The following is a 25,573-nucleotide window of genomic DNA, read 5'->3' as shown; positions in this document are numbered from 1 at the left end:
AATGCTCCTTACACTACCTTAACGCTCCTTAACTACCTTACTCTCGGCATCGCGACGTATCGCTACTCTAACATCGCGATGCTTCGTTACACTAATTTCTTGACATTTGGTATTGTGTAAATTTCGAATTCTTGCACTTTTTGATTGATAAATTGAGGCAATTATATTCTTGTAATAAACTCAATCCTCAGCTACCTTACACAAAATGCTATAAATTAGTCTTCTTAACAATAAATTGTAATTTTTTTTTAATCGATGAATCATAAGAGTGGCATGATACTTTGAAAATAAAAAGAAATTTGAATAACTTGTGCAGGAGGAGGAGGAGGGGGCTTGCAGCAAAAATTTGTCAACCGCTGCCTAGGTCATTAACTTTGAATATATAAAAATCAAAATTTTAATGCACATCGAGATCACTTATAAAAATCTTTATAAACAGAAAAATAAAAACTTTGCTGATGAATTGAGAAAGATTGAAAACTTAGGAACAGCTGACTCTAAAATGCACGTAACTTCCCAGTTACCCCTCCCCTCTTCAATTTACTTCATTACTCTCAATAATAAAGAAAATATCAATAATAAAAGCTCTTCGCGCGAGCTTACGGTCAATCTGTTTCATTGTCAGAAGTGCTCATCGTGCGCACTGGAAACTCTCGATGCACTATCCGAAAAAATGCTCATCATCGCTCGTATCTCGATAAATCACAATTTTCGATGCTTCGAAAAATTGAAAATCCGAACATCGATAATTTCCGATGCATCCCCAGCATTATCGCCCAGTCCTAATGTTGAGTACTACTATTATTTTTCCTACAGTTTCTCAAATGTACATGTTTACAAACAGACACCATGTCCCAAAAGAATAGGGGGAAAAAAAGCATAAAATTTATTAATCAGAAAGAAATTTTTTTTTTTAATAATTGTATATGTTTTAGTATTAAAGAGTACTGTTAATTTGCTTCAGTTTTGTAACAAATTTGTTTATAAAACAAATTTTTTATTCAAGCAACACAAAAATTCTATGTCTTTAAATTATACACGCGAAATGAGTTATAAGGGAAAATATATTTTAAATTAATGAGTAAAGAAAAATAGTTCATTTTGTATTTACTTCTTGCAACTTCTCTAAGGAGGACGAATTTGCTTTGAAAGTCTTAAACGTTTACAGGAGACATGTACAAAGAATTTTCTATTTCAATCTGTCAGTTTTTATACATAAATATTGCCTTTTTCGGAAGCTTTTCATCTTGTTAGGAGTCCCCATATACTATTCACGGACTTTATATCCGGGTAAAGTAATGACGACTTTAAAGCATTGAGTTTGAAGTGTGAATTGGTGCTTCATCTTATTGAAAAGAGCAATTAAAATCGCACAATAACCCGAGTAATAGTTCAGATTTATTTTTAAAAATGTCTTTGTACTATACCGAGTTTTTCCAATGAAAAAATGGTTAATGAGGTTTCCTATTAAATCAACCTAGATCCAAATTCACTACGTTGACGGCAGCTGAAATACATTTTTGGTTAATTTCTTAAATCTGACCGATAATTTTTATAATCATCAGGTTAATCTAAATTGTAATTTTTCTCATCACTAAAAATTGCCAAAAATCAGTTATCGACAAAACTTATCATTATTATTTTTATTTTGCCCATTAAAGTCAAACAACATTCTGCACATAATTTTTTAATATTTTATTCTTCTATAAAGTGGAATTCAAAATAACAAAAAATAAGGAGGCTAACGTCAATACGACGTTGGGAATAATCAAATATGTTTCGATTATAAATTAAAATAATAATGAATAATAATTAAAAATTCTTTTTTTGTATGGAATTATCTGTAGATAAACGAATTTTATAATTGTGGGCAAAAAATTTTTTGATTCGCTTAAAAAGTCTTAGAGCTGTGGTGAAATAAGCAAAAAATAAAATTTACATTTAGAGGTCCAAACAGTAGACCGTTTTCCTCATCAAATCATTCGACCATATTTTATAAATTGCGGTTATCCCCCGTAATTTGAGGGTTCAAATCCGTCGTAAAGAAGTAATATTCTTACAGAAAAAGTAAGATTTCAGTCTATTTTCATAACTTAAAATATCATTTGTACTATTAACTTAGCATATTTAAGCTTAAATCCTCGCATCATTAAGATATGTAAAAATTCAATCCTAGATCAAAATCAGTGTCCCGTTTTTTTCCGCGCTTTACATGGAAAATATCTTGAAATAATTATAGTTGTTTTTGTTTCCTTATGGGTAGTTTCGTCACGTTAGAATAAAGACAACTAAAAAAAACGCCTTTTTAACGTTTTTTACTAAATTTGCAATAATATCAAAGGAGTGTTTATTCGTATTAAAATTACGATACACAGCTATCTTTGTAATTCGCTTTTTCCCCATTTCTCAGATTTTTTTTCTTCTTTCCTAGATAATCGCCAACCCATCAGTTTTTCAACAGGTGACGCTGTAAGCGGACTCATATTATAGCACATAATCATGCTACTATACCTAAACAACACTTTTAATAACTGCTGCCATTTAAAAGTTTAGAACAGAGATAAGTCTTGCCCATAACAAAAGTAAACTCAAGTATTTATCACTACGAAATTTCACTGAAATTTTTTAATTTTAAATTTTTAAACTGGCATCTACCACCGTTTGTCTTCCTTATTTTGTATTATTTTGATTTCTAGCTTTTTTTATTATTCTCTTCGAGAAAAACTTACGCGTGATCAAAAACATACATTAATGATGCATCCCTAATTTCCTTTTAGCATCTTATTTATCGTCAAAAAACTACATACCGCTTTGTTTTTAACCAAGAACAAATTCCATTAATCACTTAACAACTCAACGCCTTATTGGTGTGAGTTAAATGCTTTTAAATGTATTTTTTCTCCCTTTTTAAATGATGAATCACGGTTATTGAGGCAGGTGTTTTTGATCGCCGTCTCGTGATGATCTGAGAAATAAACAACCAAAACTTAAGAATTACGTAAAAATTCAATAAAAGTTCATAAAATGGGAGGGGATGTTAAATTTCACTTTTATGTATCAGTTCAAGAAAAAATATAATATTTTGATTAGAATAGAATATATAATCTGTCATTATAGCGGAATTCTCGTTATAGGCTGTTCACATTATATCGATCGTTTACAATTATTTTCATATGATTTCATAAAATTTTTACAATTATTTTCATAATCTATCACTAGCAGCTTTCAATTACCTCAATTTAAACTATGACTCTTGAATCATTGAGATAGTATCGTAATACGTAAAAATCTGATTTTAAAACCAAGAAATATTTAGAATATTCACTTTTTTTTTCTTTTCATTTTGTTTCAAAGTGTTTCTCTTTGAAACTATCACTTGTCTTGCACCCTAAAAAACATTTTTTTCCGAAAAAAAAGAAAGAAAAAAAAGAAAAAGAAAAAAAATTATAGTAAAGTTTTGCTGCGTTTTATTATTATTATTATTTATTTATTTATTTTCGCATGCGATAGCTAAGCGATACAAATTGAGCTGGTGACAAAGTTGAGCCTGCGATGAACTGTGCCCGAGACGAATTGAACGGACGTTGAAATATCGCCACGACGTATTGTGTCGACGACGAACTGACGTCCCAACGAATTGTGAGCGATGAATTGTCCCAGGACGAACTGTATGCGATGAATAAACACGAGACCAAAATCCATGGTACCACAGTTAATATCCCTCGGAAGGTTAGATATAGTGTCTCTAATGCAGAGCCGGATTATACCTTTCGTAGGCCCTAGGCACAGAGCCGGATTATACCTTTCGTAGGCCCTAGGCATAGCCGTTTTTGGGCCCTCCCCTCCTTCCCCCACTCCTCCCCTCTTTTCAAAATATATGCTGAAATTTTCTTGCATATTTTTTTTTTACACTTTTATTAATATGGATTTTAATTTACGAATTTGTTTGTCGAACTTTATCTGCAATACCGACAAGTGTAATGCATAAAGTAAGAGAAAAAAGAAAGGTACTCCTAACTTTAAAGAGAAAAAAAAATGGTAGAAATATAACATTTAAAAGAATAAAAAATTTACAAGTTTAGACAAGAAAAACAAGTTTAAAAAAAATACAAAATTCTCATATTTATTTTTTATAAATAATTACAATTACTAAATTAACTTATGTAAACAAAACCAATGATTAAATAACGCAATATATTTCATACCTAATTAAACGGGGGGGGGGGAAACAATAAAATAAAAGGAAAACTTATTAATCTAAATCAAAACACTTGAAAATTATCGAACCGAAACGATAGTTAAAAAAGGCACTAGCATAAATATTAAAACCCGGAACAAGGCAAGATCAACGGAATTTTTTTAAAAAAAAAACCTAATGATAAAATTTATGAATAAAAAGAATTTATTGAAAGCGAAATTTATAGTGAAAAGAAAAAAAAATCAAACGCAGTGGAATCAGAAAAACAAAACTGTTTTTCTGATTCCACTACGTTAGATTTTTTTTTTTAAATTTTTTTCTCCCAAGTTTTTCGTAGGCCCTAGGCACGTGCCTAGTGTGCCTATAGGTTAATCCGGCTCTGCTCTAATGTAATAGAGGAGCACATGAAACTGTAGCATTGCAGGAAAGCACGATCAATGTTTTATTTGTAATTTATGCTCTTAATTTTGATCCACAAATTTGACTTACGATAAATTACAAACATATTCCATATATGTCCCTTGATTTTTAAGCTCCTGTTAGTTTCTCTGGGAAAAAAGGTCATCGCAGTAACTTTTTGCTATCGACAAGGTTGGATAAAACAGGATATTAGTATACCTTCAAAAAAATAATTTTTCATTTAATTTTTATTTACTTTATTTTTTTACGTTAAATAATTTTAATCTTTTGAACAAAAGAGATAAATTGTCATTGAAATAAAAATGTAAGTAATTTCATACTAAGAGTTGCTTAGGGAGGAAAAAAACTTTAAGGACCTGTTTTGTCTATCTTTCCAATATTAAAATATATATATATATATATACATACATACACCGAAGAGCCATTACATTATAACCACCTTTAGCCCTCAAAACTGCTAGCATCCGCCGTGGCATTGATTCCAAAAGGTGCTGATAGGTAGTCCGAGGTATCTCGTACCAAGCGCTCACCAACTGGGGTAGCGTGGCAGCACGAATTTGATTTTCCAAGCAGGACCACAAATGCTCTATTGGATTAAGGTCAGGTGAATTTGGGGGCCAAGACATGACTTGAAAGTCACTGGAATGTTCCTCAAACCAATCCATGGCGATTCGACCCTTATGACGTGGTGCATTATCCTGTTGGTAAGCACCATCCCCCGCAGGAAAAACTGTTGCCATGAATGGGTTGGATGAACAATGTTCAAGTAGCTTACAGACGTCAGGAATGTTCTATGAGGATTATGGGTCCTAATGTGCCCCATGGAAACATTGTTCCTGGGCGGCCCATTGTTATAGATGGAGGGTGGTCATAATGTAATGGCTTTTCGGTGTATATATGAGCCGCTCAGAAGCCAATGCGGTTAAGTCCATTTTTTGATATTTTCCGATTTTTGGAAATTTTGATGAAATAAATAATAATCTTCTTAGTTATTAAAGGATTTACTCGTTGGTTACTTTTTTCTAGGTTAGACAGCCCTTTTTTTAATAGCTTCTGAATATATTGTATAATAATTTCAGAAGCCATTGTGAATAAGTCCACCTTTTATCAATGTTATTTTATTATTTTTACATAAATTTCTTATCTTTTTCAGCTGCCAAAAGGTATAAGTCCTAAAAATTTTTAAGATGCTGTCATTATTTCAATAAATACTTACGTTTTTATTTACACATCCTGTACATATCTTGTTTTTTTTTGCAGAGTTTACACCTCGAAAAAAGACTTTATACATTTTTCTAATTAAATTAATAAACCAAGAATTTTAAAAACTAATGTATCAAAAAACATTAATTTTCTCAATTTTTGTGTTTTGGACTTCACCGCATTGGCTTCTGAGGGACTCATATATGAAAAATGAACTTACCAAAGAGTTGATTGGATACATAAGAGCCTCCCGAAGAATAACCGGAGGCTTCTGACCTAGACTGTCCCACTAGGGGGTGGTAAGGTACATAAGACAACCTTTTGAAGTAGGGTCATCCAAGTGTTGTAAATTTGCCCAATACAATCTCTCTCTTTTAATCTAAAACAAGGAAAATAAATATTTCGGTTCATTACATTTTCCATATTGTTAGCATACTGTTAGAATTAAAACAGATACCTTTAAAACACCTGTTTTCAAAAAATGTACAAAAAAAGTCATGTTTTCAAGTTTCGCACGCAGTTAGTTTTAGAGTTATCTTGTTATAGCATTTCAAATTTAATAAAAAATGTTCTTGAAATCAATAATATTGAATCATCTACAGTTTTAGTACTGTTGCCATTGATTAACTGAAAATATAAAATTATCTTTGATAAAGGGAAAGAACAAGTTAATTAGCTGTTGAGGGGTACTTTGTTGTACTTATATCTTGATGAATTTGCTATTCCATATAAACTGTGGTAAAGTAAGTTAACCGTGCTTCAAACTCAATTTGTAAATAAAACCAGATGTTTTAAAGCACGTTTTTTTACATGTTTATGAAATTTGGTACTTAATAAAGTTTTAGACACAAAAATTGAAATAAATACGAAAATTTGTAGTACTTAGGGAAAAAAATACTGTATTCGCCAGCTCTTTATCGACTAACAAAAAAAAACTTAGGTAGGTAGAACTTAGTGATGATTAATATTTTACTACAAAAATTTAGACCCTCTGAAAAAATACTTTTTTGGACCATTGTATTTTTAATCAAATATTGTAAATATATACAAAAAAGAAAATTTTGGAAAAATGAGTAGAAAAACGGGTAATACATAATTGATTTACGTATTTACGCAATTGACGTTACTATCTCTAGACTAGTACTGTTTCTATGCATTTTTTTTTTTGCGCTGAATCCAATGATTGATTTAAAAAAAGTCGGTATTTTTAGAATTCGATTTCTCAGGAACTATTCGCCCGATTTCACTCAAATTTTGCATTTTGCCATGTAAAATCAAATTCTTTAAAATGATGTAAAAAATTGTATACCTCACAATTCAAATTCTTTCTTTGACTAGTATTAAATATAATAACAAAAAAATAATAAATATGAACTAAAATTTATCCTTTGCATTGAATTGTCTTTGGATAAATAAATTTTAGAATTCCGAGCAAATGTTTTTCAATTCGCTTTATAAGTTTTCGAGATATGGCGTAAAAAGTAAAATTAACGATAAGGGGTCCAAACTTAGAACCCTTCTCCTGACCAAACTATTGGGACCATATTTACCAGATTACGACTATCCCCTCTATTTTGGAGGTCAGAAATCCAAATCCGTCGAAAAAAAGGCATGTTTATTCAGAGATAGTACGTTTTTGTGTCTGATTTCGAGAATTAAATATTATCCGCAGTAATTAATTAGCATATTTGAGGTTACCCTCTCGTATCATTGAGATTGAGTCCTAGAACGTGAAGATCCGATTATTAGATCAAAAGTTATTCAGGGTCGTCCTTTCTTTTCTTTTAAGCACTGTACACGCAAAATATCAGTGAATGCAGATCAGTGGTTCTAAGACTTTTAATGCAAAGGGAAAGATTTAATTGATTCACTTATCTTCTATTCCGACTACTTAACATCCATTTTTGACCACACATTTTTCGTAAGGAAGTTGATTGCTTCCTTTTTTTAGATCTCTGTCCATTTACTGGACAGTAGCAAATTAATATTTTGGTTTCGATTTTTCAAAAAGAAAAAACATTTGCTTCTATAAGGGTTATAATTTATATTAAATTATAACCCAATCTTTATTTAAATTAGATACTTTTTTTTGTAATTTATAAAAACGGAGGAAGGGATCTCATCATATTCAAACAATTTCTCTGAAGAATTTATTTTTAAATTTCATATAATCTTTGTTATTAGAGTAATTACAAAAATTATCAAGACTAGCAATTAATTAATTTTTTGGATTAATAATATTTAAGGATTGAATAATGCTATTTATTTTGTCTTATATTTTCCTGTCTACTAGCAGGTTCCACCCCCTGTTCGCTATCGCTGTTCGAAATCCTATCGTTTTTTCTCCTTCATCATTTAAGATCAAGAGCGGGCGGTTTATGTCCATTTTTTCATAAAAGTTATGATTAGATTGACGCATGTTGCATTTTGAGTATCACTAAGTTGAGACAAATCAATAATACAAATAACTAAAGGCCGAGATAGCCTGGTTGGTAGGACACTGGTTCCATGTCCAAGAGTTCGGGGGTTCGATCCCCGCCGGCTGAAGACTCCCCGTGTAGTAAATAGTGACTGATGCACGTTAAATCTGTCGAGTCGCAAAGTTCTCCATGTTCCCATAACAAATCAATACCTCTGGGGTACTGATCCAGGAATTTCCTTGTCTTCTGGATTGGTTCAAAATTACAAGGCTACGGAGTTGAACATTAGTAGTCGTAAACCCAAAAATTGGGTTGGCTGTTCCACGACGAATATAAAATATAACATACAAATAACTTGGAACCAGCCGTGGTGGCTCAGGGGATAGAGGGTTAGCCTCCAAATGAGGTGAACCGGGTTTGAATCTCAGCGTAGGCTGGTCGATACGAATTCCGCACCCGGCTCGCACCGACTACAGTGCTGATGTAAATTATTCTCTGTGGTAGACGGATCATGGGTTAGAGTTCCCTTGCTGACAAGCTAACCGTGGGAAGTTTTCCACTTCTTGTAACGCAACTGTGGGTTAGTTCTATCAAAATGTCCTCCAGGAAGGTAAATTTCTCCCCATACTTGATTCAGGAGTTTCCTTTTCTTCTGGGTTGGGTTCAAAATTATAAGGCTACTGAGTTGAAAATTGGTAATCGTAAGCCCAAAATCGGGTCAGCTTATTAACTACGGTTATAAATAAAATAAAATTAAAACGAATATAAAATTAATTACGGTTATAAAAGAAAATAAAGTTATAAAGGAAATTTATTCCCCCGTAGAGTTATTAAAAAGGGCCGTTCTGTGGAAAAACAGTTTCATCCTGTGCGAAAATTCTTTTTTTCTTCTATAATCAATTTTTATAAAAACATAAAGTTTAAAAATACAGAATGTGCGACACAATAAGAAACAATAAATGAGAAGTAATTTTACTTGTTAACAATATAAGGTTACAATATATCGTTATCGTTAACAATATAACGTTAACTTTATATATTACAGTTAGCATTGGAAACAGTTTTTCTTTCCCTTCGGTTCTTATATTTTTAAAAATCTTGATATTAATGTTAAGATAAAAAAGACATCTAATCTCCTTTTTATTCCTCATTTATTCCTCTTTTTTTTTCTTTCTAGAACTAGCTCGAAAGCTTTTCGTCCTCCTTGATCTTCTTAAAAGCTTTTTTTTTCCTTAAAAGTCGATTTTAAAAAAAGATAATTTCGTTTATAAAATAAATTTTTGTAACTAATTTCTAATTTTATCCAAACACATTTTATTAATATGTTTAATCGTAACGAAATGAAAGGATAGCTGGAATTTTAAAAAAAATCAAATGTACTTAAACGAAATTAAACTTAGAAATAAAAAAGTGTGACACAATAAGAAGAAAAAAACACAAAATTGCAATACTTTTCAGGGAAATAGAAATTTCAAAAAAATCTGTCTAAGTTTATAATTTAAAACTGCTCTATAAGCTCGTCGAATTTCAACTCTGTAATTGCACTTCAGTTTTTCAATCAACATATTTTTCTTCTTTTTTTTTCCACAACAATTTCAATAGTTAATAATTATCGAATTTACGATTATTAATGTTTAACTCCGCAGCCTTGTAACTTTGAACCCAATTCAGAACACAAGAGAACTCATGGATCAAGTATTGGGAGATATTTGCCTTCGTAGAGGACTTTTTGATGGAACTTGCCCACATTTGCATCACATGGAAAGGAAAACTTCCCATGGTTAGCCTGACGGCAAGGGAACTCTAAACCCATGATCCGTCTACCACTAAGGATATTTTACGTCAGCACTGTGGTCGGTGCAAGCCGGATGTGGAATTCGTATTGACCATTCATTGCTGAGATTCGATCCCAGCGATGAATGGTCACCTCATTGGAAGGCGAACTCTCTATCCCCTGCGCCATCTTGGCTGTAGATAGATTATAAGACTTCCAGGAAAATTTGCATTTATATTAACATAAGAACTGTACATTCATAAATATTTTTTGCATCAGATATATTCAAATGAAAGCCATATATAGATTTCTTTAAAAATTATGCATTTTTATAAAAATAATGTAAACATGCTTGCAACATATATTTTAATTTGATTCAACGTGCACATGCAGTTATAAATTAATTAAATATAATAACGATTACAAAATATGCTGTTTATATTTCGAATTGTACATTAATACATTTTTTTCACAGCTTAATGTGACGTACATGAAAAGGAGAAACATATGTTTCCCCGCATTTGAAAAAAAATTCGGTAAATAGGAATTTTTAAAAATCATCAAATTAATTGACACGAAAGAATAATGGAATAAATTATATTTCATGAAACTTATGCAAAGATACTTGCAATAAATATTTTAATTTATTTTAATGTGCAGTAAGACTTAATTAAATATAAAAATGATTACAAAACATGCTATTTATATTTTAATTTGTACATTAATATTTTTATAACCTTATATAATACACATGAAAAGGATATACTTAATGTTTCACCGTATTTTTAAAAAAAAAATCAGTAAATAGATATTTTTGAAAATCATCAATTATTAACTCTCAAGGAAAAAAATAGAATAAATTTTATTGATTCTAAAACGTACCTATATTTGAAAATATATGAATGTAATAAATCGACAATTTTCCGCACACACCATATTTTCATATTAAAATTCGATTATTTTTATTATCAAAGTATGATTAAAGTGCGATTATTTTTATTTATTTGATTTATTATTTTCAAGTAATAAACCTCTTAGAAAAGCTGAAGACAAAATAATCCTATAACTAAAATTATTTTTGAAATTATAAACCTTTAAAAAAAAAAATACTGTTATAATCTGAATATAAATAATTTAATTAAAAATTAATGTTAGAATATAAACAATTTTAAGAGCAATTTGATTTATAATTATAAAACAATTTGCGAATAAAATTGACAAATATTAATATGTTACGCAGGTTGAATATTATTTTTAATTTGAAAATAAATAAATAAATAAAACTACAACTAAAGTACTTACTTAGGTTCAAAATCTTACAAAAAATTCAGGTTTCAATTACTATCAATTCTAATAGTACCGTTATTAAATAAGATAAACGTAGTGAACTTCAAAGAAAGGTCATTCACACTGCCTTAATAAAACAAACACCGTCACATATAAATACGTACACACATCACATGCCGGTTCTTCATTTTTTTTTCTTCGAAACATTAAAATATTTACAACGATAAAAAATAAAGAAAAAATTCACCATACGAACTGTATTTAATAGAAAATTATTGTAAATTTTATTTTAATATTAATCCATATTAAAATAGGTAATAAATATCACATGCAGGAAGTGAACGTGAACTTACCTGTTATTTGTTGATACTTCGCAAAGTAAAGAATTATGAATGAAATTTTTTAACAAATCCACAATGTTTCTTTTAGGCACTCATTTTAATAAATTTAATAGCTTGTCATTAAGTTTCACTACTTGAAATCCATTATTAATATGGGAGAATTGCGTATCTAACTGTTCTTCCACAATCCGTTTCTACTCTTCTATGCTGATCTGTGATCACTGAACTAAAGGTCATTGACACCTAACGGAGCTGACGGTCATAGAACTGATGAACACTCAAAATGCTATCAGAGATAACTGTTTCACTGGGATTGTTAAGAATTAAGCAATTTATTACATTTTTAATACTCTGAAAAAGTAACAGTAGCAATTATCTTGATTATAAACAACTTTTTAGCTCAATTCAAAACTGTCAAAAATTATTTTAATTTAGTAAATGTTGATAAATTTGGTTTTAAGTATGGAAGCTTTTATTTTTTAGTTTTTTATATATATTACAGATGGCGCCACTTAAAATATTCTCCACTTCTAACATCTTCCTTTTGTTTTTTTTTAATTAAGTAGAGAAAATGGCAGACGTTCGCAGTGTAGTTTATTTTAGTGTTGATAATTGCGTTATTTCTTATCATTTAATAGTTCGCTGCCTATTAACAATCGTTCGAAGTAGAATTTTAGTTTTCAATCAATAAATTCTATTATTTATTATTAAATGAACTTTGTGATGTCTTTTTAAGTTTTGTCCCTTTAGTTTTGATACCTGTAGACTACTAATTTTCCCGACATTTTTAGTAATGAGTTATAATTCTTAAAATAAAGTCTGTCAAAATGAGTGATATAAACAACCAGTTCACTGTTGAAAACATTGAACAAGTAAGTTGACATAGTAATAAGGGTTGATTCTAAAACATATGTTTTAATGTTGACATTCTCTGTGGTTGACATTTAAAGATGCCAGTGTATTGTTGACATTTAAAATGGAGTAATCAAATGCGTGCACAATAGCAAATTGTTACAAATTTTAACAAAAAATTAATGTTATGAGCCGTCTCTGTTTTTAAAATAAGTAAACATACTAGTTTTTAAGCATGCTTTAGTGTTGACATTTGGAAATATAGTATTAAATTCATGCATCATACTTAATTGATATAAAAAAATGTATATATCAATTATGGGAACAATATTATCTTAGATTGTAATAAATTTTCGCATAAGTTTAATCACACAACATAAGTAAGTAATGACATAAGTTTTTATAGTAATAATTGATTCAATAATTAAATTTGAAAGTAAATAAATGTTATTACAGTTGAAAGGAATAGTGATTTAGCTGAATAGCAACATTTAAAAAAAAAATCAGTAATAAATATTTTTTATACTTAAATGAGTTTGTTATTGAAAACTCTTCAAAACTTAACTATATTATTGGTATGTAAAGGGCAAATATAATAGTTATCCATTAGAAAAATTTAAGATGAATAAAAAATACTATCTAACAGCTGTGAAAAAAAACTGAAGTTGTAAAGTTGAAAAAAATACTATTAAGTGTTTAAACAATACGTTAATGCTAAAAATAATGTTTTCCGGGGAAAAACTACCCATAAGCATTAAAAGAAGTCTATCAAAAACGCTTTTAAAAATGCGACACTATCATAAAAGCCCATAAAAAAAACAAAAGATTATATAAAACAGTGAAGCGGAAAAAATTAAAATCGATCTTGATTTTCAAAAGAAAAGTTTCAATCAACATCTCAGTTTTCCAATTATTGTATTTTCAAGAAAAAAGAAGTATAAAATAGAAGAAATAGAAATTCTTTTTAGAATAAAAGCAGAAATAGAAACTCTTTTAATTGCTGTGTCATAATAAAGACGTTTATGAAAAATAGATTTTTAAAAAATAAAAAGCTAGGTAGAAACGAAAATTGTTCTTAATTTTGAAACGAAAATTTTAACACCAAAAATCTTAATCTAATATTTTTCTCGCTGTCATATTTTTAACAAAAAGAGACGATAAAGGAATTATATTAGTTAGAAAGGCTCTTTAAAAAGATGCTGTGTCATAATAAAAAGTAGAGTTAATGTTGAAAATCGAAGTTTCTTAGTTACCAAATACCATTTGGAGAAAAAGTGACAATGAAAGAATAGTGTTATTAGAAATGTTATGTTAAAATACAGCAATATCAAAAGAACAGCTAAAACGAGAAGGAGAAAAAAAACTTTTTCGATTTTTAAATAAAAAAGTGTTGAAAAAACTGCCAAATTGATTTGCCTCAATGTAATTAGAAAACATGTGGTTCAGTATACAGTAAATATTCTAGTTTGAATTCTTCCAATTTCGCTTTTCCATTTGTCTTCCAAGACATAAAATTGCAAGCACTTGAATTTTAAAACTTAACAAATATATGTAAAAACTATCTCTGATAATTTATAGTCAAAAATACTATTTTAGATTATTTTTTATTTTATCTATTTATAAATTTTAGAAAATTGCTTTTCTAAGAAATATTTGACCGAATAGTGGCTGAATATTTGTTACATTCCTAATTGTTATAAAGTTTTCCTATGTAGATCGCATCATTAAGTGAAAATTTATTGATATTAAAACTATCAATTTTAAAACTTTATCCAGAAAGATTTTTCTCATTACAATACTGGTAATAAAAACAAGAATTTAAGTGAATATCAGAGATGAAGCAGTATTTTAATCGACATATTGCTAATTTTCAATTCATAGTCATAGCCTTTTTTAATTGTAATTTAGCTTAAAATGCTTGTAATACTAGCAAAAGGAAGACTAAGTTTGTTGCTAATGTGCTTAGTTTGAAAGCTATTGTGCGAGATTAGAAAAATTATCCACTTATATTACCCTTCATTTCTGTTTCTAAAAATGGTATTAGTAGCTATTTCTAGAAATGATATATCATAAAAATAAAAAAAATATCTTAGTTAACTTTTTATTTTATCCTTTCCCACAGTGCAGTGACTTGTGATCAATAAAAAATTTTCAGTACTAGTAAACTAGTTGTCTTTATGCTAAACTGTTAGATTTTCTATTTTGTGATCTGTGGCAGAATAATCATCAAGCTGCCGAGCTGCAAACTGCAAAAAACTAAAGTAAAATTTAAAAAAAAAAAACATCAAGGAAGACGACCAACTCTAAAGGTAAAACTTGTAGTCAGCTCCTTGCAAACCTAAACATGTTTTTGTTTTTTTAAATTTGATAGTCTAAAATCTATTCGGCGATTGTAGTTGGCGCAACATATCACAATAAAATATCCCTTATACTGTCTCTTTTTACATATTTTCACTATGATATTCTAGGTTTTCTAATCATAAAATCAATTCAATATACTTAGTCAATATTGATTGATTGATTTACTTAGTAAATATTGCTACAATATTGATTTTATTTTAAATAATAAGATTTTATTTATGTCTTATTTCTATTCTAGATTTTCTAGCTCTCTCTTTTTTTTTTTTGAGTGAAATTTACCGAAAGAATTTAAAATTGTTTTTCAGAATCTTTATGGTAAAATTAATCAGTTAAATGAAACTATAATATTTTATTTTAATGAGCTTATCATTCAATATTCTTACCATGTATGTTTTAACTAGTTTTAAAAAAAATACATGTATTACTCATAATACATGTATCTACTCTTGTTAGATAAAATTTGTGTCATATATGTAAAAAGAAGTCTTTAATTTATTAAATTTATTCAAACAAAAGTTTATAATTGTGTGAACAAAAATATTACAATAATGAATTTTATGAATGACAATTTTTTAAATTTAGGCAAAATCATTGCAACTTATTGCAAAATTAATTTATCATGTTGAATGTTTTGAAGCCTATTTTCCAGCCTGTATAATATACACAAAGGCCGTACTTGGAAAATTTGTCCTCATTGCCTAATTTTTCTTTTACAATTATTAAAAACTGATGGGGAAAAAAATTACCCTCTTTCCCATGAATGTAATCACAACTTAAGATTGCATTAATAATCTCATATCGTGATTCCTATTTACGTGGTTTAAAATCGTCCAGCATGTTTTGTATTTTTGCATTTTTTTTTTTAAATCAAATATTTTGTTTGTATTCAAAGGATTTAAAAGCCAGGATTATGATTTTGGTTCGAGTGACTTAAAAATTATACATCAAAATCCGTATTAACACAATTTTAAAATCAAATATCGATATTCATATTCACACGGTTTTAAAATCAAATACTGAAATTTGTAGTAACACGATTTTAAAATAATATACCGAGATTTATGTGCACACAATTTTAAAATCAAACATCAAGATTTGTATCAATGCAATTTTCAAATTAAATGTCGATTTTAGTATTCGTTTGATTTAAATATCACACAACGAGATTCAGACAATTTAAATAAATTAATGAAATCTTGTATTGATATTTTTCTTAAAACGTTGATAACATTCCGTGGATAAATGCTTCTTACATGCACTTTTTCATGCTTAAATTTCAGGTATTTTTTCAATTATTTAAGAAGTGTTTTTGCACATAGCATTTTTGAATTGCAATTTACCAGTTTTCTATCAAACTCATCCTTGAGGAATAAATCAATATAGAGTTTCATAAAAAGCAGGGTTGACAAGATTTTGCCACAGGTGGAAAAAACCATGGTAAATACCGGTAAAAACCGTCCTGGCAAAAACAGATTTTTGCCAAGCAAATTGGCAAAAAGTGGCAAAAACCTATATTTTCCAAGATGAGAGGACAAAAACACATTTTTGGTACAAAATTATTCCTAAAATTGAAATACATATTATATATATAAATTATTACAAAAAAATTAACAAAATTATTATTCCGTAATTAAATCATAATGTAATAATATATCATTTTAGAAGTTTAAAACATTATTGATTGGAAAATTTGCGATTATTCTCTTTTTTCCAGTGAAATGAACTTATTTTAAGTTAATATAACTGTAATTTAAAGCATAAAATATCTATCAAGATATGTAGTTAATTATTGTACAAATAATAATTTTTTCTAATGTAGCAATAATAATATTATACAAATAATAATATTTATTTATTTGTAAAAAAACATTTATTTAAGGATTTTAAAATGAAAAGAGATCAAAACCTTTCAATGTTTTAAAAATTATTGCTTTTATATTAATTATTAATATGTTAAAAATAATTTTTTCGTGTAATGTATCAAAATTATTATTCCTTATGATTGATTTAAATTTGTTTCAAGTATTTTGTAATATAATATTTAATCAGCAATTTAGATAATTTGGTTTTTGCCACTGTCCTGGCAAAAACCCCTTTTTGCCGGCAAAAACTCCAACCCTGATAAAAAGACATTCACAGCTCTGGGTGCCGTAAATGAGTGACTTTAAACTTTTACTTTCTTACTTTTAAAATAAAGTGGTTTTGTCCTTAATTATTTCTTGAGAGATTTTTGTACTGTGTTTCTTTTTTTGCATCCAAAGCTTATTTATGATATTTGTTCTAGACATTGCTTCACTTTTACAATGATGCAGAGAGTCAGGCTCAAGCAAATCAATTTCTCATTCTTGCTCAGAGCTCTAATCAGGCATGGGATTTTGCATGGGAATTCTTGCAGTTTTCCAAGGTAAGTTTTCTAATTTCACAATCTTTTTTTTTTAAATCTATTTTTTGCATAAAAATTTCACCTTTAATGGTAATTTGTTATTTAACTCAGCTAACAAGAAAGATATTTGATTTTTCATTGGCTGGTTAGGCTGAATTTCATTAGAAAATAATCAGAGGTGTGCAAAATTTCTTGCAGCCAGCATATGAAATATAAAGTAATATCACCTTGTTTTCCTTTTATATAATAACAAAAAAAAATTATCATTTTTAATTGGGATGATCGATAAATAAATAAATATATTGGTTCAAAGTATATCTACTTTCGAAAGTCTTGAATTGAATAAACCAGAAAAAAAGGATTACAGCATTTGATAAAAAATTGGCTGTAATTTGTTAATTTTATAACCTTTTGAAATCTTAGTAATTTTAGCTCGAGATAGTTCAGTGGTTAAGGTCGCTGGGCTGTCATTGTGAAGGATAGAGGTTCGAACCTCTGTGGTGACTACAAACCCACCCTGTTTCAGATTGAAGTGTACTAGCGTGATTATCAACTTGTGCACAATGCTAACTACATTGTCACACTCATGCCTTTGGTCACAAAATTGTGGAGTCTTAATACTCTCTGGCTCACAAAAGGTTATTGCAGATATGCTTTTACTCAAAATTGTAGGGATTCACACTAAATCTAATTTTTTGTCTTTATGCAATTACAAAATTTACCCATACATATGTTAACTTTCTTTTAGCATTTCTTAAAATTTTTTTTATACATAAACAAGTGTTAAAAATTACTTTTTGGTTAACCAGGTGCAAGTAAAAAATCGCTGAAAAATCTAGTGCTCCCACAACTTTTTTTTATTTTATTAATTTTGTAAGCACATAAAAATATAATAGTAATTTTAAAAAAATTATAAATATTAAAAAATTGAAAAGAGTGAAAGCTTTGTTATACTTCACTTAATTTGATAAAATGTTATGAAAGATTTATTATCGTATTACCTTTATCATTAGTGATTTTAACATTTTTCGACATAATTACTTGGGTAAATTTTTTGTCATTCTGGCAAATCTTATCGCTGAAAATTTACATCATCTAGCCAGACGCTTCTAAATTAAAATTTTTGTTATTAGTTTAGGTTCCAAATGACCTCTAATGCTTTTTTCTAGCCTCCTGAAGTCCAGTTTTTTGGTGCAAGTACCTTGCAAGCAAAAATTTCTAAAAATTGGAATGAGTTGCCTCCTGATCTCTATGCTCCATTAAGAGATAGATTAATGAATGCTCTCTTTACATATACATGTGGTCCAAGAGTTGTTTTAACTAGGCTGTGTATTTGTGTAAGTATCATCCATCAACTTTCTCCACGTTAATAGTTATATTGTATTGATGTTGTTTCTTTCCAAGTGATTGTAATGATTGTTTGCTGAGAATTTTAAAAGAAAATGTAATATTCGATATAAAGAATGTTTATATAATTACCTATTTTAAATACTTGATTACTATTTTTTTTTAAAATACTAATGATAATGAAATTCATATTAACTTTTCATTATTCATTCAACTATTTTTTTTGCAATAAAATCCAATTCTTTCCAATGTTTCTCAAAAGCCAAAACTTGAATTTTGCTAGAAAAGAATTACTATACAATTTCACCCAAATGCTTATTGCTTGAAGCATTGAATTTAATGAATCCAATTGTTGTTTGAGAAAATTACTAATAATAGCCTTAGTTTGGCCTTTCATGGGGATTTTTAAGAAATAATTATTACTTGCATAATAACATTTTTAAAGTCGACAATGCAATTGATAATATGTTTAGTAAAACCTAATTTTACATGCCTTATAAATTGTTTCGCTTTCTGAAAATTTTATGTAAATTAAGAAACGAAATAGATGGAGGACCAAGGCCGATGCCATCCCAGTTTTCTTGACCCTAGGTTCTAGGGTGCTGAAACAGATGTTCCGGTTCGATGGTCAGCCTTACACAGAACCCTCAGTTTAGATGTTTGAAAATGCATGATTGAAAAGTTACCTGGTAAAATATGTTTGCTAAATTAGCATGAAACTACCCTCATTATGCTTGTCACAATACTTACGCTCCTCTTATTGGTTGAGAAGGATGGACTTATTTTTTTCAATTAAAAAATTTTCAGCGCATATAAAAAATATATTTTGATGTTGTATGGAACTACTACTGTTAGTACTGGTTACAATTAAGGTAAAACAGAAATTGATTCAAGCTAACAGAAACTGTTTTTGTTTTTTAAGATCAGGTGTTAAAAGTTGGAGAGAAAAGGTGTATTGTGCTATACTTGACCGAAAGAGATTGCTTAGTGAATTTTTGGCTAGGAATTCTATTTAAATTTGAATACAGCTTGTTGTTCCGTTTTATTTATAAAATTAAATATTTTTAAAAAAATAATTCAGCATGAAATATTTATCTGCCATCATACTTAACAATTAATTGCACCAACAAAATGAAAACTCCGATTGCAACTATAAATATTTAACCAATTACAGAGATGTTCAATCGAGCTCCTTATTCTTAACTTTTGTGTAACATTATTGTATCGATTTTTTCAATATTTATGAATAATTCCTTATGTGCCATTATTTTAATCAACTCTAAAATCTTAATAATTTGTGTTGCAATATGGCATTAAAAAATTAAAGAAAAAGCAAAACCAAAGATCTGTTTCATATTTTATTGTAAAAATTTTATTAAGCATCAGTTCAATTTAAAAAATTATTCATTTTTAAATTTTAATTGCAGGTATATTCCAAATTAAAAAATACATACTTCATGTCCATCAAAAATTATATATTTTTTTAAAGAATTTAATATTGATTTTATAGTTAATTAGAATTATAATAGGATATTTTCAACAAGACATTTTTTTTTAACTTTCCTATAAAGTCATATAAATTTCAACACTTTCTTAAAGTAATTTGAGCAAAATATGTATTTTGTAATCAAGTACAAAAATTAAGAATAAAAAGATTTTTCTCTATTTCAGACTCTTAATTGCTCTTTTATATTGTAGAATATTATAACGAATTTAGTTTTCAGACTAATCTAATTAAAACTTATCAATGTAATGTAAATCAATGTAATTCAGCCTGATCAATATAAAATTGAACTGAGGAAGTCTAAATGTGTACTTATATGATATAGTGCAATTTTCTTAAGATCGATGTATTTTTATTTATATACTGAAGTTTTATAATTGTTTATTCTTCATTACAATTTGTTTAGGACACAGCAACACTTTATGTTAACAAAAATCTTATATGTTACAGATGTCGTCTTTCATCATTAAGACAATCACAGATTTTTGGCCATCTGCTATATCTGACATAGTGAAAGGTTTCCAACCCCATAACATTCCAAATGCTAGTGTAAGTCTCTTAAAAATATTAACTTATTGTATATGTGTGTGTTATTTTTATAGCTTTTTAAACCTATATTTCTTCAGAGAGAGAGTGTTTTGTCTTTAACATTTTCCTGAACATAGTCATACATACCAGTTTGTAAAATCATCCACTTCATAAAATCAAACTTCTCAGCACGGATGCACTATTAGATGGTGGACCCTGTATACTTTTACTCCATGTGTTCATTGTATTTTTTACTGGGACAATTCTAAATTAATATGTACAGATCTTTTAATTTCCTGATGAAAATTTTACTGTCGCCTAAAATTCAGGAGGACTGAAACAAGTGTTACTTTCTTTGAAAGCTGCAGCAAGTAAAGTTTTTTTTAATAACATGGAAAAAACTAAACATTCAAATTATTACAACTCACTGCCTTTTTAAATTACGGGTACAGTATTTATCATTTTATGAAACAGCATTTGAATAAAAATATACCTAGATTGTGAATTTGATAAACACAAGATAGTCTTTTTTATTCTTTTTCAAATGTTTTCACTAGTATTCAAATGTAGCTGTTCTTGAATAATGGATGTGTGACTTCTCACCTTGCATTGAAAAGTTAACTGAAGAAACTTTTAAATTTTTAGTCCTTTAAAATTTTATAGCTCTTTTTAAATCTAATTTCAGTAAACTCAGAAATTATAATTTTCAAAATTACGAAATGTAAAAAGATAAACTGTAGGTGCAGAAAAAAAGAAAAAAAATTCCTGAAAATTTTCCTTAACTATACCATTTTAAATCATGTCTAGTTTGGAGATTTGTTTAAAAAGGTGTAAGTACATACATGTGCTCATATCGGAAAAGAAAAGAAAAAAAAACTGGATGAGAAGTTAAAAGCCTACTGCAATTTAATTTTTTTCTTAAAGATAAAGGCGTGTAAATCTTCCGGCAAGGGCTGACTCTAATGCAATTTTCTGGGGCCCTGAACCTGCACTGGGAATCTCTTCCACCTCATTTAAGGCATCCATATTCAAGCTTTATGGCAAAATTGCCCATGAGCAATGGCGCGCTGCTGACGGTCAGAGACAAGCTGAGGAGCTAAATCCTGACTGTCCTAGTGTACGCCAAAAAGAGCTTTTAAAGCTTAATAGAGACAGTTTAAGGAAGATCATTGGTCTTCTTACTGGACACTGCATCCTCAGAAGACACTCTGTGATTGTGAGGTCTATTCTGCTCAAAGATTTGAGCATTTAGGGCAGCATTGCGTCAATGCCTGGGAACAGCAAGATGTTCCTGTAAGGTGCTTGCTGAATTTTATTTCAGCTATAGGGCTTTCATGCTAATCATGATTTTAAGGTTTGGGTACAATAGACCTCTGGTCGATGTGTCCTGCTCGTCAGAGCTGCCCAACCTCTAAGTCTAAGTGTAAATCTTCAAATATTTTCTTAATTTTAAAACATTGTGCATGTAATTAGTAAATATTATATATAATTTTTTGCATTTTGTCTTTTAATCTTTAAACAACTGATTAGAAAATTGATATTGATAAACAAACACTAAGGAATTAGGAAACTATTGTTAATTGTTTTAAAAACTGAATTCATTGTCATTCATTGATACCATAAAAATAATACCATACAAAAAGTCATACCATAAAAAAAATTATGCACTTTTGAAATTTTGGCATTTTTTTCAAATTATCAGAAACTTCTGCAAATTGTCTGTGCCAATAAATTAAATTATAACTTTACTTAATCTCTTTTTATTCCAGCCTCAACAAGTTGCATTAGTTTTATTAGAATTGTTGACTGTCCTTATAGAAGAAGTAAGTGTTATTTCTTCCTTTTTTTTTGACAATATTTTATTTTTTATTCGTTTAAATTTAAACTTTACTGGGAAAAAAAATTCTGGATTTAAAAGAATAAACGTGGCTTTTACAATTTTTTAAAAAAGAAGTACTTAGTTTCATTTTAATAATTTAATTAATTTAGTAATGCAAATTTTTAGAAAATTGATCAAAATGACCTTTTACAATTAAAGTTGCATATTTTATATGTTTTATCAGTGATTGTTTATTATGAATAACTTCCTCTGCATTTGGGATTTTAGCATGGGTGTTGGTGACTTTTAGCTTTTGTCGTGAGGACAGTTTGGGTATATGTCCCCCTCAATAATTGGAAGTATATATATATGTGTGTGTGTAACATAAAAGGCTTCAATTCATCTTTTTATGTTATTCCTTTCCTGAGTATCCTTTTCTCGTTTTATTATTTTAATCGAAGCACTTTCTCACACTTTTAAATTCACATCCTGTCCTTAAATCTATTTTTGGCTCAAACATGCATTAATTGAAAGTAAGATATTTCCCCCCTTTACTCTTTGTGGGAATCGCGTGACAAAGACTTTTATCATTTGTTACTTATTACGATGTTAGTTTTTCTCGTTATAAACTTCTTTAAATCTAGTTCTTATGTCAGGTAAAAAATTTTTTCAGTATTTAGCTTGACAAAGTGATGTCAAATGCAAGAAACTTTTCCATGACTGAAATAGTCTGTGTTGCTTATTGTCTCGTAAGTTTTGATTCGGTGGTGTAAAATTCAAATTGTAATGAAATTTTGTTTCCTATGTAAATGATAAAAAGTTTATTATTTAAGAATTTAAATAAATAAAAAGTTAAAAGAAAAATGTTTTAATATCACATTTTTACTAATTTTTCTTTTTTCCTTTAAAATAGTTTCAGACTGTTCATTTGGCTCATGGAAAAACTGGGATTGTACGTCACACCTTAGAATCATCATTAAGCATAGTCATGAACATTGTTGAAGATATTTTATCCAAAACAACAGCTCCTGCTGAGCTGTGTGAAATGGCTCTAAAATGTTATGCCTCCTGGGCTTTACTAGGATCTTCAATATATGATTACAAAAATCTTTTAATTCTCACATTTGATTCTGTATATAGAGAGGAGATAAGCCAAACTGCTCTTGAAGCATTAGCAAATATAGCCAACCATCCAGAATCTTCCAAGTAAGTTTTAATTTTTTTAATCATCAAATGCAATTTTTATGACTGATCCATTTTGGCAGATGTTTGTTTTTATTGACTACTGGAACTGCATGTCGAAATATCAAACTTTCTAAAATACAAAGCTTTTTTTTTATCTACTCTATCTGAAAAAGTAGGTTTTAAAGTATCATAAAGAAATCCAAAGTATTTCTTAATATATATCTATATAGCGAGAAATATAAATAGATGTGAAAGTAGAAAATTAGTGCTTGTCCTAAATTTTGTACCTACTTTTAAAACTATTTTGTTAGTTCTGTTATTCAACCTTCGTGAAATACTTAGAAAAAAAATTTTTTTTATCCATTTTATCAAGTTGAAAAACAGGAAACATTCCAGTATTAAATTTTAGCCAGCTTTTTTTTTCTTCATATTTTATCTGTAGCACAAATATCTCAAAAGTCTTTGACCTATAGTAGGTTGTTATAGTCTTTAAATAATTTTTATCTCATCTTTGGTGTATTTTTAAAACAATGTATATTAATTCTGAAGTTATTATTACTGCTGTTAAAATTGAAATTTTTATTAAAACAAGTAATGGTTCACTAATTTGCTTTTTCATTTTTTTTGGTTTAAACTTTTGGTCTTGTTTCCAACAAAAAATTGTTTGTGTATCTTCCTCATTGTGTGAATATTACACATTTCTTGTAATGCTCTTCTTTTTTTTTTTACCCTTAATAATCAATATTCTACTTATTCTCTACTTATCGTAAATTATCCACTCATGTTCAAATACACTTTTTAAACTTGTGGTGGAAGACACTTGATGTTAATACAGTTTTTTTTAAATATTAATTCATTCATTAATTTTAGTTTTATATGGGAGAAAATTTTTTAATTATTTAGTAAAAAGTAACTAAAATAAAAATTTTCTTTGTTGAACTAGGTAGGAATTGACTTTTAAAAAAAAAAATTTATTACTTGTTTAATTTCTACACCCCTTGATCCTTAGACTTACCTATGTCTTTTTATTCCTAAATTTCTAAAAAGAAAAATTTATTAATATGAATTATGATCTGTATTCGCATAAATTTCCATTTGTTATGAATTATTTCAAATTGTTTTAGACATCCTGCCACTATTCTAGAGATAATTGAAAACTTCACGAAATTTGACGTCCTTCTTGAAAAGTCTAGTCAAGATCATAATGTCGTAAGTAGTTTCATTTTGTTATCGTATTTTATGCCGATAATAAATATAACAAAATATTAAAAAAGTTAAAATTTCAGCCTTTTTGAGAAAAAAATTTCTTTGGAATACCTTAACAAATATGTGTCAGCCTTGTGGTCTTGGATTATAAAAACTTAATTCTGAAGTTGATTAAAGTTTATTCAAAATAATTCCAATAAATAAGAACAACTAAAATAAAGCTAGTTTCATTTTTGAAAGCTTTGACAATGTGGGGAGAAATTCAATGCAATGAGCTACCCATTTCTTAGAAAGAATCAATATGCAAATTGCTTATGATTGATTTAAAGATCAGGGATGCTACGCCTGCGCCATTTGCGACAAACTGAGACAAAACGGCATAACTGCGCCATTTTGCGACATTCAGCTCAGTTTCTGCCAAAGCTGCGCCATTCTGAGACAAAACGTCCAAAATTTGGCAAACCTGAATTCAGTTTCAAATATTAATCCGCATTGCCGTGAGTCATTGGAGATCATTTTGCCGTTCACGTCTCCAAGGGATGAAAGACTTCCACGAAAAAGCGGAAATCCGCTTTTTTCTCCCAATTTTTAAAATTTTCGACCATGTTCCAAAAACTAAAATTTTTAGGGAGTCCAATTAGAGAAACCCAAGCCGCCGGAACGATAGTCGGATTCCCGCGACTTCCGCTATAGAGTGGAAAGGAGTCTAAGTGTTTCGTTTCNTAAGTGCATTCATAATCACATT

General features: G+C 28.7%; 2 protein-coding genes across 2 annotated transcripts in view; one reads left to right on the top strand and one right to left on the bottom strand.

Annotated features, from left to right (window-relative positions):
* Positions 1-11,881, bottom strand: part of LOC107448796 (protein FAM151B-like) — a 30,017-nt gene extending 18,136 nt beyond the window's left edge. Inside the window, exons 1-2 of the mRNA XM_016064136.4 lie at positions 11,656-11,881; positions 6,042-6,200 (exon numbers count right to left, since the gene is read on the bottom strand). Of these exons, the coding sequence (XP_015919622.1) occupies positions 6,042-6,062 (21 nt within the window). The 5' untranslated portion in view covers positions 6,063-6,200; positions 11,656-11,881. The remainder of the gene's footprint in view (positions 1-6,041; positions 6,201-11,655) is intronic.
* Positions 11,882-12,138: 257 nt separating this feature from the next.
* The window catches only part of LOC107448795 (importin-13-like protein cdm), a 39,327-nt gene continuing 25,892 nt past the window's right edge, over positions 12,139-25,573 (top strand). Inside the window, exons 1-7 of the mRNA XM_016064135.3 lie at positions 12,139-12,515; positions 17,141-17,260; positions 18,409-18,576; positions 20,541-20,639; positions 22,388-22,441; positions 23,351-23,643; positions 24,747-24,831. Of these exons, the coding sequence (XP_015919621.1) occupies positions 12,471-12,515; positions 17,141-17,260; positions 18,409-18,576; positions 20,541-20,639; positions 22,388-22,441; positions 23,351-23,643; positions 24,747-24,831 (864 nt within the window). The 5' untranslated portion in view covers positions 12,139-12,470. The remainder of the gene's footprint in view (positions 12,516-17,140; positions 17,261-18,408; positions 18,577-20,540; positions 20,640-22,387; positions 22,442-23,350; positions 23,644-24,746; positions 24,832-25,573) is intronic.

The sequence above is a fragment of the Parasteatoda tepidariorum genome, chromosome 7 (assembly GCF_043381705.1).
Source record: "Parasteatoda tepidariorum isolate YZ-2023 chromosome 7, CAS_Ptep_4.0, whole genome shotgun sequence".
Classification (NCBI taxonomy): Eukaryota; Metazoa; Arthropoda; class Arachnida; order Araneae; family Theridiidae; genus Parasteatoda; species Parasteatoda tepidariorum.
This window is presented reverse-complemented; position numbering and strand designations above follow the sequence as displayed.